This window comes from Hibiscus syriacus, unplaced genomic scaffold, assembly GCF_006381635.1.
Source record: "Hibiscus syriacus cultivar Baekdansim isolate YM2019G1 unplaced genomic scaffold, ASM638163v2 tig00113726_pilon, whole genome shotgun sequence".
NCBI lineage: Eukaryota > Viridiplantae > Streptophyta > Magnoliopsida > Malvales > Malvaceae > Hibiscus > Hibiscus syriacus.
The window spans coordinates 3,517,353-3,532,872 of NW_024063472.1; the positions used below are offsets into that span (position 1 = coordinate 3,517,353).

At 33.1% G+C, this 15,520-nt stretch overlaps 1 protein-coding gene across 1 annotated transcript; it reads right to left on the bottom strand.

Moving 5' to 3' along the window:
* Positions 1-550: 550 nt before the first annotated feature.
* LOC120187868 (oxygen-evolving enhancer protein 2, chloroplastic-like) lies at positions 551-2,303 on the bottom strand. Its single transcript, XM_039191472.1, has 4 exons — positions 1,992-2,303; positions 1,677-1,909; positions 1,025-1,075; positions 551-921 (listed from the first exon to the last, which is right to left on the bottom strand). Exons 1-4 carry the CDS (start codon positions 2,239-2,241, stop codon positions 661-663), a joined length of 795 nt encoding a protein of 264 aa, XP_039047403.1. The 5' UTR covers positions 2,242-2,303; the 3' UTR covers positions 551-660.
* Positions 2,304-15,520: the final 13,217 nt, after the last annotated feature.

Here is a 15,520-nt window from a genome sequence, read left to right on the forward strand (position 1 = left end):
GCCAACCATAAGTTTATGCAAAAACCATCTCCATATTTTTTTCCTTCCTCTTCAACAATTGCCCATACAACTAGAAATTGATTATTTACGTCTCTACCAACAGTCACAAATAATATTATCTTCGTAACATATTTGAGAAAGCATCCACATTAATAGGAATTAAATGAGCCATTGATCAATGACGAAAAATATTGATCAAAATGTCACATTGAAATTTTTTTTTAATTGGATGGTTACATTTAAAAAATAATAATACAAGAGTTAGATTTTTTTTAAAGTACAAGGCTTCGCTATCTTTTACCAAATATTAATTATGAATTTTTTTAAACTCAAAATACTTTAAAGACGAAATTTTAAATTACCCCTCTTTTTAATATATTTTTCTTCATAGCTTTCCCCCACTTGCTTCTTACTGTTCATCTTCATTTTTTCCGCCACTTTATGTGTTCTTATTTTCGTTTCCAGAAATTGGTTTCTAGTTAACATATTTTTTCTAACCTTTGATTTTCTGATCCAAATGATGTACATGATTAAATAAAGAAGAGAAGCGTTGGGGAGTGGATGTTATAGCAGACAAATTAGTCCAAAATCCAACAACATCATAGCTTAAGAAGATTTACATAAAAACCTCTCTCCATTTCTTCTTCCAGAAACTTGGTTTTAAGCAACGCTGAAGGAAGTGGCAGCGCTCTCGACGAACTTTCTAGCTCCCTTAAACCACCTCTTGTCTCCGGCTTGAGCCTTGCAAATGTAAAGCTTACCGTTGTTGACGGTGGCCGTTATCAGTTGGTGCTTCCCACCTTCGTCTCCGTCGGCGGTTCTTGTCAACACCGACAAGAAGTAGTATGGCTTCCCACCCACTGTCGAGGTTGAGCTCTCTAATACGTTTGCAGTCGCAACCGCACCGGAGTCAAAACCACCCTACACGCATATTCAAACTATATATGTAAACATTTGCTTTTAAAGGAAATTAGAGATTTAAAAAAAAAAAAAAAAAGACATGAAGCCTATGATATCTAACCACCTCAGCATCGGTTTTACCGAAGTATGCTTGTTTTCCAAGCAGATAGTCCACCTGCAGAGATCAAAAGATTTAGTTGATAAATTTCTTCTCCTATTATATTTAAATAACGGTTCATTATTGAAATAACATTCTTTATACAATGATAAAAATATAATTTTAAATTGTTATTTCATAACTGTAACTAATAATAATAATATCCGTTATTATTACAATTACGATAAATAAAATACAATAAAAAAATGTAACTACAAATTAAATTTCTGATATATTCAACTACTGAATTGATTGATCATGACTACAAAGGAGACAAGACAGATTTTAAGGTAATCGAGTTTGAATAGATCAAAATTAGGTTAACACTGGAATTAAATAATCTCGACTCGAGTTATTGATGAGTCGAAATGAACTATTTGATACCTTACTCAAAAGCTCACGAACACCTTAAAAAATTATATATTGTTTTTTAAATTAAATTATTTTTAATTTCACGTTTAAATTTTTAAAAAACTTTCGAATCTAGTTCAAATTTAAGTTTTAATTTTTAATTTAAGTCAAACTTGAAATTTTAAAGTCGTGATTTTTTTAATTAAGTATGAATTTAATTTGAACTTTGTAAGTTGAGGACCCTAAGTGTGGGAGCATGGAGTGTTACCGAGCCGAGGAAATCCTCAGGGGAACGGTAGTCGGTGATGGACTTCTTGTCGGTGGGAGTGACCATGACGGTCAAATTGCTGGTTGTGTCGAAGTTGTCCTCGTATCTCAGCACTTGCCCTGGGTACTCCACCTCTTTGCTCGGGTTCCATTTCGATGGTATCGACAGCTTGAATCCATCCCCATTGTACGCCGTGAAATCCGTGTTCGTTTTCGGCTTCCCAAACACATTTGCTGCACATTTTAACTCGTTTTCATTTCCCATAGCTTCATCACTTTGAATATCAGTAACTACGACACAGAGAAAGGGCGTTACCGGCTTCACCGTAGGCAGCATCGGCAGGGGAAACCTTGGAGGAGACAGCGGCGGCACCGATGAGGACGGTGAGAGCCAACCTACGGGAGACAACGCTTCCATCATCGTCTTGTCCGGCGGCCTGTTTCTGAGCCCTGCACACTAGCTGATTGTTAGGCTTCGGAAGTAGGTGGAGCGACGGCGATAATGAGGATGATCTGCCGGCGGTGGTGAGTGCATGGTGGTGCCAGAAGCTTGTGGCGGAGGCCATGGTAATGCTAATGCTGTTTTTTCCTTTACTTGTATAGATGGAAGAGATAATGAGTGGGGAGGAATAGGATTAGGATGTTTTTGCTATGTGAAGGAAATTGGGTTTGTGTTTGGATATTGGATTAGATGTTGGATGTTGGGATAAGGGCGTTGAGGTTATTATTTGTGCCACCTGGATTTTATTAATCCTTCCTATGTCCACGTCGGATTTCATTTCGAATGCCAATAGGAATGCAATGTCAATGACCACAAAATAGGATAAATTACACATTTAATACCTAAACTATCAATTTTGATTTGTTTTACCATTTAAGCTTTCATTTTTTAAGGCAATAATACCTAATGTTTAGTTTTTATTTTATTTTCAGTACCCCACTGACAAAACTAACACTTAAAATATCAGTTTTGATTCATTTTAGTAGTTTAACTTTTAATTTTTTCAAAACTTAACGTTAAGTTTTTAGCGGGTTCTAAAATGAATCAAAAACTAAACTTTAAGTATGATTTTGAAAAAATTGAAAGTTTAGATAGTAAAACAGATCAAAATTGATAATTTAGATACTAAACTTATAATTTACCCAAAAAAATAAAATGAAAAATTAATATCAATATGAATTGGTACAATGGAATGACTTTTTTATTCTAACTTTATGAATCTAGTTATTTTAATCTTTAAGTTTGAATTACATTCATTTTAGCCCTTAAATTTTTATTTTGTGTTAAATTTACTCAAACGTGTCATACCAATAACGTTATTTTTTATTGAAATGTTTTGCATATGATCAGAAAGAAAAGGGAAAAAATAATTGGTGACAACTTAAAGGTGTCATTATTGTTTAGTTGCATTTTGATTAATTTGACAAAAACTAAAAAATCAAGAGTCCAAATGAAAGTAATAAAAAAATAAAAAATAAAATGCTAGAACTTATAAACTTAGAGGGAACAAATTTTATTATACCATTTTGATAAATTTATAAATGATTTTGATGTAACAATCGCTTTGGATCAATTTTATAAAAAAAAAATAACACGAACAAAGTGACTTCCATATTAAAGTAGTTATTGTTATTTTTTGAGGATTTGAATTCGAGTAGTATGAATATTAAGGGTGTGAGCATTCAACGTCAAATGATTTAGAGTTATCTTTGAGCATATATAGTCTTATTTTTAATCCATATTAATCAATAAAAATTTTATAAAAAGAGTTAACTACATGATAGATCATTTATATTTATGTTTTATTTATTACTTTCGTTTTTAATTAATTAAGATGTAGTCACCACGAGTTAATTTTCATTAACAGTTAACAGATTAGGTGAAGCGACAATTAAATATTTTGGTATAATCATACATTTGATCTCTGTTATTTACATATTCTCTCAATTTAGTCATACTTTTATAAATTAAAATAAATTAAATATATTTATTTTTCATCAATTAGAGAGTGACACATGTCATCCTCTAGTTGAAAAAAACAAAGTAAATATAGGCCAAAGGGATTCAAACCTAAGTCATTTCGTAAACTAAGCATGTATTCAACCATTGAGCCAAAACCGATGCTTAGTCTAAACAAACAATATAATGTATATATTTCATATTTTAGTGTATAAATACTTATTAAATATATTTTATTATTAACTTAATTTAAAAAATATTTTAACTTTAATTTTAAAAAATATATTTTATGTTAAAATTAAGATAAAAATAAAATATATTTAATAATTTAAAGTAATTATATAATATATCTAATAAATTAAGATAAAATATATACTTTGAAAAGTTAAAATAATGATAAAATATTTTTAAAAAATTACATTGAAATAAAATATATGTTTTTATATTAAATTAAAAATAAATATTTTAAATTAAGTTAATAATAAAATATATTTAATAAGTTAATATAATAAAATATATTTAATAAGTTAATATAACAAAATATTTCTTAAAGTTGTTATATATATATATAATATTATAAATTTAAATTAACTATTTATACACTAAGATATAAAATATATGCATCATATTGTCTATTTTAACCAACCATTAGTTTTGACTCAGTAGTTAATTCCATGCTCGATTTTTCAAGAGACCTAGTTTGAATCCTTTTAGCCCCTACTTTACTTTGTTTTCTTTCAACAATGGGGTGACAAAATTCTGATTAGTGAAAAATAAATATATTAAATTAAAATAAAGTTAGTTCGACGATCGAATGGTGACACATGACACAACATGTGCACTAGTGACACGTGACATCATTCAATTGGAGGACTAAATTTATTTTATGTAACCCTTTAGACCCAACTTAGGAGTTACAACTGAATCAAGGTGACCAAGTTGATCACATAAATGATTCACGAATGAAATTTGTTTAATAATCATTTTAAAAGACATTTACCAAATACGATATCAGAAATAACTCATGCCACATTTAAAGAGGTTGAAAATAAATATTAAATCTCATATACAATCGAGACCAAACTTCTGATTGCCAAACTAGTCCTATAATTGGATAATCTGAAAAAGAAAGACAGAAACGGAGTGACCTACAAAGCTCAATGTGTCCTTTAAAGTAAAACAAGTATCAATGACATATCATAAACAAATAAACATATTATAAAGATGCAATTTGAATTCAGATAACAGTAAATCAATTTACCATTATAGGAAGGTTATAACAGAAAACTCATACTATTTTACCTTACATCGCGTATAACATGATGGTGGCTTTCCTTCTAAAGAGGATCCTAGTTAGAGATATAAATCAAAATTGGGATATAGCCCTTTGACGAGGATCCCAAACAAAAACATGACGAATACATAATCTCATGTAAAGTCAGGACGAGGATATAATCCATGCAGAATCAGGATGAGAATATAATCCCATGCAGAACCAGGATGAGGATATAGTCCCATGCAGAATCAGGACGGGATATAATCCCATGCAAAATTAGGACGGAATATAATCCAATGCAGAATTAGAACGATAATATAATATAATACAGAATCAGGACGAGATTATAACCTCCGTAGAGGATCCCATGCAGATGACAAAAATATATCAATCCATTAATAAAAATGATGCAATACCAATAATAAATCAGACATCTCCGACCAACATAATCAGAATACGAAAATGCATACATATAACATCATACAGTGTAAAAGTTATAAAATTATTAAATACATCATATGAGTCAAGAGGACACATCTATACCAACTAACATATATTGACTAATCTTTACTTTTTCTACGAACAATAGTAATAGGTCATGCATAACATAAACATAATGATAATATATTATTGTAAAAGAATTGAAATAATACTTAATTAAATGGAACCAATTAGTAATTCAGTTAATAACACTCACTCGTATCTCAAATCGAACGTACGGAGTCAAGCTGAGCTGATCAAAGGTGATTCAGACTTACTGAGGAACGGTGCGGGACACATGTGACCACTTCAGAATATAATATCAGAGAGTAAGATCATAAATTTCAGAATTTACTTAATATAACTATGTTGTAAAGTATACAATAACAAATCTTTCGGGTTAGAATTTGACAAGACAGACTCAGAACGTTAAAAATGGCAGGATAAAGGTTTACAAAAAAGTCAATGGGTCAAAGTCAGGGTCAATGGTCAAAAGTCAAATTCAAAGTCAACAGTCAACATGTATGGTCAAGTTCAACAAGTAAGGTCAATGATCAATCGGTCAACTGGTTTGGTTAGCGATTTATTCAGACTGATTTAGAATCGATTTTGGATCGATTCAGGGTCATACTGGTTCAATCAGAACAGGTCACTTTCTGAACCGATAAAACAAAGCCCACTTGTGCACGACGACACGTGGGCCTCCTCTATTGGTCGAAAATCATCAAAAAAATTCCTAAAAATATTTTAAGGCACAAGGAGTCACTTACAAACGCCGATTTATCAAAAAGATAGACGAAGATTAGGTTTTAACGATGAATATTCAAAACTTCATCGGTTGCAAACTATAACCCCCTTTATCCGACCTAGCTAAAAAAGTTGAATCCAGAAGGGCCATTAACAAAACTTCCCCAAAACCTTTCCCAAACAATATTTTAAATACTTTAAAATTTACCCTCACATTTTCTGATTTCGAATACTTAAAGTAACTGAATTAAATAAAAAATAATTAAACATAAATCAAACGTTTATAAAATTCAAGTCCTAAAAATATTATTATCCAAATAAAATAATAAACAGAAAGTCCGAATAAATGTCATACTATAAAAATAATAAATACAAAATATTGTTGAACTGCAAGTATCAATTTTCCTAGCTAACTAAGGGGGAGTAAACTACACGGCTTAGTGTGTCTCTAAAGTGCAACAAACACAAGTCACAGTATAATATGAAACAAACAATAATATTTATACGTCAAATCATCAATGGTAATCAAAATGTAAATGATATGCAAATGCTCATGCACCCGCTCATACTCCTATCACACCCTGAAGAGTGGATTCCCTAGAACAGACTAATTCCAACCCATACACCGTATGAGTGAGGTTCTTCACCACTGAATCCGAAAGTAACGTTCACCACATCAAGTGAATGCACTGAACTTTCCCTATCAAAATTTGTCCCAATATAATATGCAAATGACACATTATCCGATATCTGATTCGATCCAATCCGAATAACATATACTTGAATATAATATATCTGAATTCTGATATGATTTGAATGTAATAACTACATATAAAAATAATTTGAATGCGTAACATAAACTGAATCCGATAAATAATAAATGCACATAACAACATTTCCAAATAGTGTCATATTCAATAATATCACAAAACCATCATGTTTACTTCCAATCAACCATTTTATTAGAATTATAAATAATACAACAATTTTACAAAACAATCATATTTCAAATCAATTTTTCAGTCAAACAAATAATCAATCATCATAAAATAATATGGCACTAGTCAGAGACACACTTCAACAAAATAACTAACAGGTCGTAGCACCTATCACGATTAATTTGAGCAATGATTCGACCCGAATCAGTTCCTATGGGTTAATTAACCAACAACTTACTAATCTAATTTAAAAAATCAAATCAAATCTACGTAAAGTATTAACTAATACTCACAGTCGATTCTCGTACTTCGAGTCGGTTCAAAATTAGCTGGTAAAGGCGAAGTGTGGGTAGTTCGATTCTTGGCTCGGTTTTCATGCAAAATAATTACGAAATCCATTTCAAAATCCCAATTCAACAATTCCGATTAATGAAATAATAACAACAACGCTTAATATAATTTTCCGTTCGATACGAGGGCACCGGACAACGGGGTTTTGGTTTGAACAAAGAAACTGTCGGTTCAACTACATCCACAGGAGGCAGGTAATGACACCACGGTAACACCGGCAGAAAACCTACGGTGATCGCAAAAAGGGTGCATCAACGTTAACGGCAGAACCGCCAACCAAAGGTGCAGCTCGATCCAACCCAAGCCAAATCGAGCCTCCATGCGAGGCCCCGATCACAACAAGGCCACAAACAGTTCGCAACGACGGAAGAAGGGGAGATGGGTTTCGATTTTCCCTTACAAAGCCTTAAATGGCGTCACTACGAAGCAATGGGAAGAAGAGTAAATAGCTGCAGTAGAACGTTTAACGATGACTTACCTCGGCAAGGGAACGACGACAACGGCGTGAAATGAGAGCAGCGATTGGAGTACGAAACAAAGCAAAAAAAAAAATAGAGGAAAAGAGAAAACAAAAGCGGCGATTGGAGAATTATGTTATAAAGGGAAAAGGGCTATCTCTTCATAAGTAATTGTATTTCGTAGGGTTTCCGAGATGGCCCAAAACTTTAATTTTTGTAAAAATGTCATTGTAGTTTCTGTAAATTCCAATTTAATCCCTTAACTTGGGATTTAGGATTTTTAATTTGTGGCTAATTTGGGGTGTTAAACAAATGATGAAGAAGAACGATAAGTGAAGGAAACCAGACGAACATGGTCGACGAGATAAACATAATAGTGTCGGAGGTGTTGAACAACACATCACGGTTAGCAACGAATCGAAGAAAAACCAAAAATAGGTAGAGAGGGAAAATGTTCTTGGTTTTTGGCATGAACAAGGAAAAAAGTGGGAAAGAAAGGAGATGATTTTTAAATCAACTTAAACTTTTGGTTAAATTATGCAACTAGTCCCTTAACTTTTGGAAACTTGCAAAAGTTATGAAAATATATATTTAATTTAATTAACCCTAAAAATTTAGGGTGTAAAATTTTAATTTATTAAAAGTATGACTAAATTGAGAGAATATGTAAATAATATGAACCAAATGTGTCATCATACCAAAATATTTAACTGTCACGTCACTCAATCTATTAAGTGTTAACGATAGTTATCTTATGGTGACCACATCTTAATTAAATAAAAATGAAAGTGATCATATCTTAATTAAATAAAAATGAAAATGACCATATCTTAATTAAATAAAAATGGAAGTGACCGTATATTATATATTTTTTGAAACCAATGAGGAAAAAACACTCCTCCCGGACTCTTACTGCATATTGTCTAGAGGATACTCTCAGCTTTGCACCGGCCGCTGATATGGTTGTCCCTATGCTCTATTGCCCTGATTTAGTACTACCACCTCCCACTGGCCCCCGACCTTTATGCATAAACGGTGTTGATCTCTAGGTCAATGCTAGAGTCGCTCCCTGAACCTCTTGCCAATCTCTAACAAAGAGGTCTAGGGAGCTACAATTGAAACAACCTCTAGATCCCTGTTGATATATCCCTAGGTGTCTCTTACTACATTGAGAAAAAATAGGATGAGTGAAGACCCTTTTTGAATTACTGGAACTAGCTCCGGATACTAAGGTCAGGGGTCTCTTCCTAGACTCGGATCTACCTCCACAATCTGAACTTTGCCCAGCTCTCCTCGACTATGCTACTAGATGTCTCCATGAACCTTGACTATCTTTGGCCTTCTTGGTCGGGGTCTACGATGGTATGGTAGGCTCGACGACTCCTTTAGTCTGTCTCATTGTCTCACTGGGTTGTTTGGCCCTCCTACTAAGGACCTTCTCGATCGCCTTCGCTTGGCGGGAAACTCAACAAAGACTCTAGGAGGGTTGATTGCAATATGTGAAAGAATATCAAGGTGCAGGCCCTCTCTAAACCTACAACAGCGGTGCTCCTTTATAGAGACCAACTCTGGAACATACTCACTCAAATTGAGGAACTCTCTTTCATACTCCATCAATGTGTGATCCCCCTAGGCTAGGTGTCTGAAATATTCTCTCAGATCATCGGTGTGAACCTCTTCGATATATTTCTATATGAACTCAGATAAGAACATTTCCTATGACTGCCTCTCTGGCTTCAATGCCAACTTTATCGTCTCCCATCAGTCAATGGTGTCACCCTTAAGTAAGGAGGTGATAACCTCAAGCTTACCCTCAGGGGTAAGGTACAGTTGTTGGAGAGTATGGAGTGTATCCTTAAGCCACTGATATATTATTATGGTATTGTTATCCCCTAAACCATGAAAGTCAGTGGTCTTGTATATACGAAGCCTCTCTACTAGGGACTTATGGGGTACTATTGTAGGTTGAGATGGTGGTGAAGGTGGGGGAGGTGGTATAGCTGAGGCGTTGAGAATGACTCTAACTATCTGTCTAAACACTGAGATCATCTCCATAAAGAAGGTTGACTCCTCAACCCTGCGTCTATGGGTACCTCATGCTGGTATGTATCCAGGACGAACTCATTACCGATGTCGGCTGCTAGGGATGCATGACTCTCGTCCCTATCGTCCTGACTGTATGTTGGATCGTCTGCCATAGATTTTCTATGAAATTAAAAAGTAAGGGAGGTTGTTATCGTCATTCTAGTGTTTATAGTACTCTTGACTATTTAGAGGCATGTACATGTATAGACACTGATTGACTCTAACCCGTGGGTCTTAAGAATGACTAAACCTGACGCTCTGATACCACTAAATATAAAACCTTAATCCAATCCGATCCAAAATTGATGGATTACGATGTCACATGGGACCACCGAAGTGGCTAACCCAAAATATTTCTTTTAAAACGACTGTAAAACATTATAAAATAACCATTCAAGTGATATAAAATAATAGCATAATAAATATGAGTTTTACAATGCTGAGTATCTCTTAAATCATCCAAAATAAATACACCGAGTTCAAATAAAAATAGACTTACGATTGAATACCAAAAAGTGGTCTACAATAGTACACGCCCTCTAATATAAATCAAGATGTACTCTAAAGTCTCTAGTGAGCTGGAATATCTGGTAATGATAACACTCCACGAACAGTCTCCTAAAAACCTACGCACAGAACACATTCGAACGCTGAGCTTACGAGCTCAATGCTACACTAATAATTGTATTATACTACATGTATTCACTACATGACCATGCTAGTGGCATAGGTATGAAGACATAGAATATTGAAATGTCATGTTGAGATAAGCATCATTAGGGGTGTTCAAATCTGGGTACCCGAAGTATCGGGTACCCGATTATTCTGTTAGTATATTTTTTAAACTATGACCCTGCCCTTTAAGTCTAGGTACCCAATAATTGAGTACCCTTAAAATCGAGTACCCGTATTTTCGGGTCATGGGTACTCGATTTATATATATATATATATATATATATATATATATATATATATATTAAAAAAATCACATAAGAAATACATAAAATTTAAAAGTTTATAATAAACAATCCATATACAATAATTAATGATTTGAAATTAGTTTTAAGGATAAATATTTGGATATATATATATATATAAAGTTTATTTCTAAAAAATATTAAAATTATTAATATCGATTGTGATTTTTTCCTTTGATTCTCATATTGACAAATTATTTTTTTTAAATGAAACTTAAATGTACATAATACAAACCTAAGAAAAATTTAGGGATTTTAATTTGGTTTTAAAGTAAAAATATTAAGGAGCTAAAATAAAAATATAATTTAAACTAATATATATATATATATATATTAAAACTATCGGTCAGGTTGGTACCCAATTATTAAAATTTTGGCCCAGACTCGGTCCAACTACCCGGGAAAAATCACAGGTCGAGTACCCAACCAGTTTGGGTAATATTTTTAAAAACAATAACTCGATTTTTTTAAGTTCGTGTCAGCGGGTCAACTGGCAGGTTCAACCGAGCCGAGTAGTTTTGAACACCCCAAGGCATCATGGTGTGGCTGACGCTTCTTCATCTCGGAGCTCACACACCCCTCTAGCCTTCCTATATAGCCTTGAGTATCTGGGGTGAGATCCAGAACTACATAAAAAATGTACACCATGTCAACTTACTCTGTTAAGTCTTGGGTCTTCTGCACCCAACTGGTAACTAAAATGCCTTGGCAGTGATTGAGATATGCAATTGTGCGATCACTATTTGCTAAGTAACTAGGGTGTCCTGATTGTGTCCCGAGCATCAACAAGACTAGTTTTATGTCATCCTAACTGTTATTGTTTCTAGCTAAGTAATTCATATGTCCTAATAGTGTCTCGAGAATCAAACAAGGCTAGTTTTATGTCATCCTAACCATTCGAGTAATATTTTTTTTAAAAATTACCAGATTTTTTTAAGTTCGGGTCGACGGGTCAACATGCATGGTTAACCGGGTCAAGTATTTTTTAACACCCCTAGACATCATGGTGTGTCTAAGGGCTCTTTATCTCGGATCTCACACACCTCTCTAGCCTTCCTATATACCCTTGGGTATCTGGGGTGAGATCCATAATTGCATAAAAAAATGTACATCCTACCAATTTACTCCGTTGAGTCTTGGGGCATCTGCACCCAGCTGGCAACTAAAATGCCTTGGCAGTGACTAAGATATCGTGCTATCACTATTTGCTAAGTAACTCGGGTGTCTTGATTGTGTCCCAATCATCAAATAAAACTAGTTTTATGTCATCGTAACTGTTTGTTTCTAGTTGTTCTAAGTTTACTAATGTTCTCACTTGCAGTTTTATTTCATGGTTTTCTGATATTATTGGGTCCCTCAAATCTATCCCTTAAAAACTCTTGGGTTTCTTACCCAAAACTGCTCGTGGGTACCAATACTAAGCCCTTCAGTATCAATATTGGCCTCTAGGTATCGATACTAACCTCTGGGTATCAATAATATTGACTTATTAAAGGCTGATAGAAAAAGGGTGGGTATCGTTACTCTAGTTTGAGTATCAATACTCTTGGTCTAAGGTATCGATATTAAATTTATCTTCGATGATTTGAAAAATTCTAAGTATCAATATCCCTGTTGGGGAGTATCGATACTCTAATCTTGGAATCGATACCAAAAATGACTTCTAAAATGTATTGAGTGAACTTTGATCGATACCACCTTACGAGTATTGATACCTCACCTACAGTATCGGTAGACAAAACAGGGCAACTATTTCCGACTGTTGGAAGGCCACCGGAATAGAGTTCAGCAAAAATGAATGGTATTTCTTCACCCCCACGAGATCGAAAGTATCTAAACGGAGTTCATCTGAACAGGGCATCTATTTCCGGCTATTGGAAGGCCACCGGAACTGATAAAGCTATTCACAGTGAATATAAATACGCCGGAGTGAAGAAGCTCTCGTCTTCTACAATGGCAGACCACGAATCGAATGCACAAATCAACGATGATAGCAATTGTTGAAATTCCCTAAAACATGCTCGCTTTCTTAGTTACCGGAAATGGATTACATGGGTCCAATTTCCCATCTTCTGACCAAAAATACTTACGGTTCAATCTTTGATTTTACTAACCCTATTGCTAATACCGGGATTGAAGAAGATGATAAGCTTCAGATTGGAGAATCACCTTATAATTATTACAATACTGATTCTGGGAAATTTCAAGTGAACCATTTTGGGTTTGGGGAATAAACATACGGAGAAAATCATTTGGAAAAAAAAAGGGGAATTTGATATTTATTCCTGAATTATTTTGGATTTACAAATATACCCATGATTAGTAATTTATCACTGAAACAAAAGTGATCATTTGTGTAGTTTATCCTCAAATGGGTTAACTGTAGCCTTAGTCCCTAAAGTCTCTAAAGTTTTCGTAATTAAAAATAGTTAAGTGATAAATGATGTAATTTATCCAATTTATAATAGCAGGAATTAACAGAACCGTTGGTCAATGACAGAAAAAATTGGTCAAAGAGCCAGATTGGGTTATTTTTTTCGAGTTGGAGGGCCACATTGATCCAAAAAATAAGACGAGCTACATTGGGGTTTTTTGAAAAGTTCAGGGACCTCACGTGCCTTTTTACCAATAAATAATAAAATTTTAGGAATTTATTCCCATCATTGTGTTTAATAAATATTTTAACATAATCCATTAATTCTCAAACGTGAAAGACTCACAGTTTGTTAATCAAAACGGTCAATGAACTTCAAGGACTATGATGAATATCCTAAATAACTTCGAGTACTAAACTAAGGCGGAAAAATTATAGGGATGTAAATACATATTAAATCTACTAAAAGGATAAAAATAACCCTTAAACCTATTTACTTTTATATTCATTACTAACGTTATATTTTACAACAATGTATTTCATGGCAATAATATTTTTACTAGCAAAAGCATCGAAAATTTACTAGCAACGACACAATAATATCTTCTAAGAGCGTATCAAGAATAAATCACGAGCTTTCCAAATCCCAAAATTCATCCTTCAACAACTTCAATCTCATTTAAATAAGACAGGCGTAATGTCATGACTTTACTAGTAATGTCGTCATTGGTTTTATTTTGGATTGTATATAAAGACATAAATATTAGTGGAAATAGATTTTGTCTCTATACCAAGTATTTTAGATCAATCTTTCAATGGTACAAAACCTTCTGACCAGTCATGCCAAAAGCTAGTATTCAGATCATTCACAACTTTTTATTCACAATAGGCTTAATATAAAAATAAGGGTAAAGTACAGTAATGGTCACTGAACATTTCTGAAGCTTGTATTTTGGTCCCCCAACTTTTAAAACTTGCAATACAGTCCCCCAATATTTATTCCATTTGCAATATGGTCCCATCGTTAAACCACCATTTGAAATTAGGTAAATTATATAAATGATCACTTAACTTTTTAGGTACTTGAATTTAGGTCTCTCAACTTTTAAAACTTACAAAACAGTCCTCAATTTTATTCTAAACCCAAATTCTAAAGTAATTCAATTTCATTCTAAACCCTAAATTCCAAAATAATTCAATTAAATTCTAAACTCAAAATTCTAAAATACTTCAATTTAAGGTTTAGAATGTAATCGAGTTATTTTAGAATTTGGGGTTTAAAATGAAATTGAGTTGTTACTTCAAGTAAATCTGTAAAAAAAAAGTGTACCATATTTGTCACCCTGCAAAGATTAATAGATTTTAGCCAGTTATCTCATAAACTGCCCTATCAAATATTATATCATAATTGCTTACCAAACATTATTATTGATAATTTTATGTTTAGTTAAGGAGCTCCTGCATGCTTGTATTGATTAGAAAATAATGAGTCCACTCAGTCCTCCAATAGAGTGGCATTGAAGATTCTTCCGTACAAACAAAATATATTATAGTTGTCAGTCCTGTACTGATTATGTGACTCCAAAGCCATAATGAAGAAGCTACAGCAAATGAAATTAACTATCACACCTGGATTGGTGTCCGACCGGTTCAGATAAGACCCAGTTCTTAGCCATGAATCCTTATTAGTAAATGCTAAAGTTTTAAATTGAATTACTTGAATTAACACCTCAATTTCATTTTAAACCTCAAATTCTGAAATAATTCAATTACATTCTAAACCTTAAGTTGAAGTATTTTAGAATTTTGGGTTTAGAATGTAATTGAATTATTTTGGAATTTAGGGTTTAGAATAAAATTGAATTACTTTGGAATTTGGGGTTTAGAATAAAATTGAGGACTATTTTGTAAGTTTTAAAAGTTGAGAGACTTAAATTCAAGTACCTAAAAAGTTCAATGACCATTTATATAATTTACCCTAATTTTCAAATGGTGGTTTAACGACGGGGATCATATTGCAAATGGAATAAATGTTGGGGGACTGTATTACAAGTTTTAAAAGTTGGGGACCTAAATGCAAGCTTAAAAAATGTTCAGTGATCATTACTATACTTTACCTAAAAATAAGTGTCAAAATTGTACTTAAAATTAACTTGTTGTCTAATTTTTTTTGTTAAAAATAATTGTCTAATGTTTTCT

Excerpts from the sequence above, each read along its gene's own strand:
- LOC120187868 (XM_039191472.1), bottom strand. The coding sequence starts at position 2,241 with ATGGCCTCCGCCACAAGCTTCTGGCACCACCATGCACTCACCACCGCC. Across the intron at positions 1,910-1,991 it reads TGCTGCCTACGGTGAAGCCG|CAAATGTGTTTGGGAAGCCG; the intron begins GTAACGCCCTTT and ends TAAAATGTGCAG. Across the intron at positions 1,076-1,676 it reads CTGAGGATTTCCTCGGCTCG|GTGGACTATCTGCTTGGAAA; the intron begins GTAACACTCCAT and ends TGATCTCTGCAG.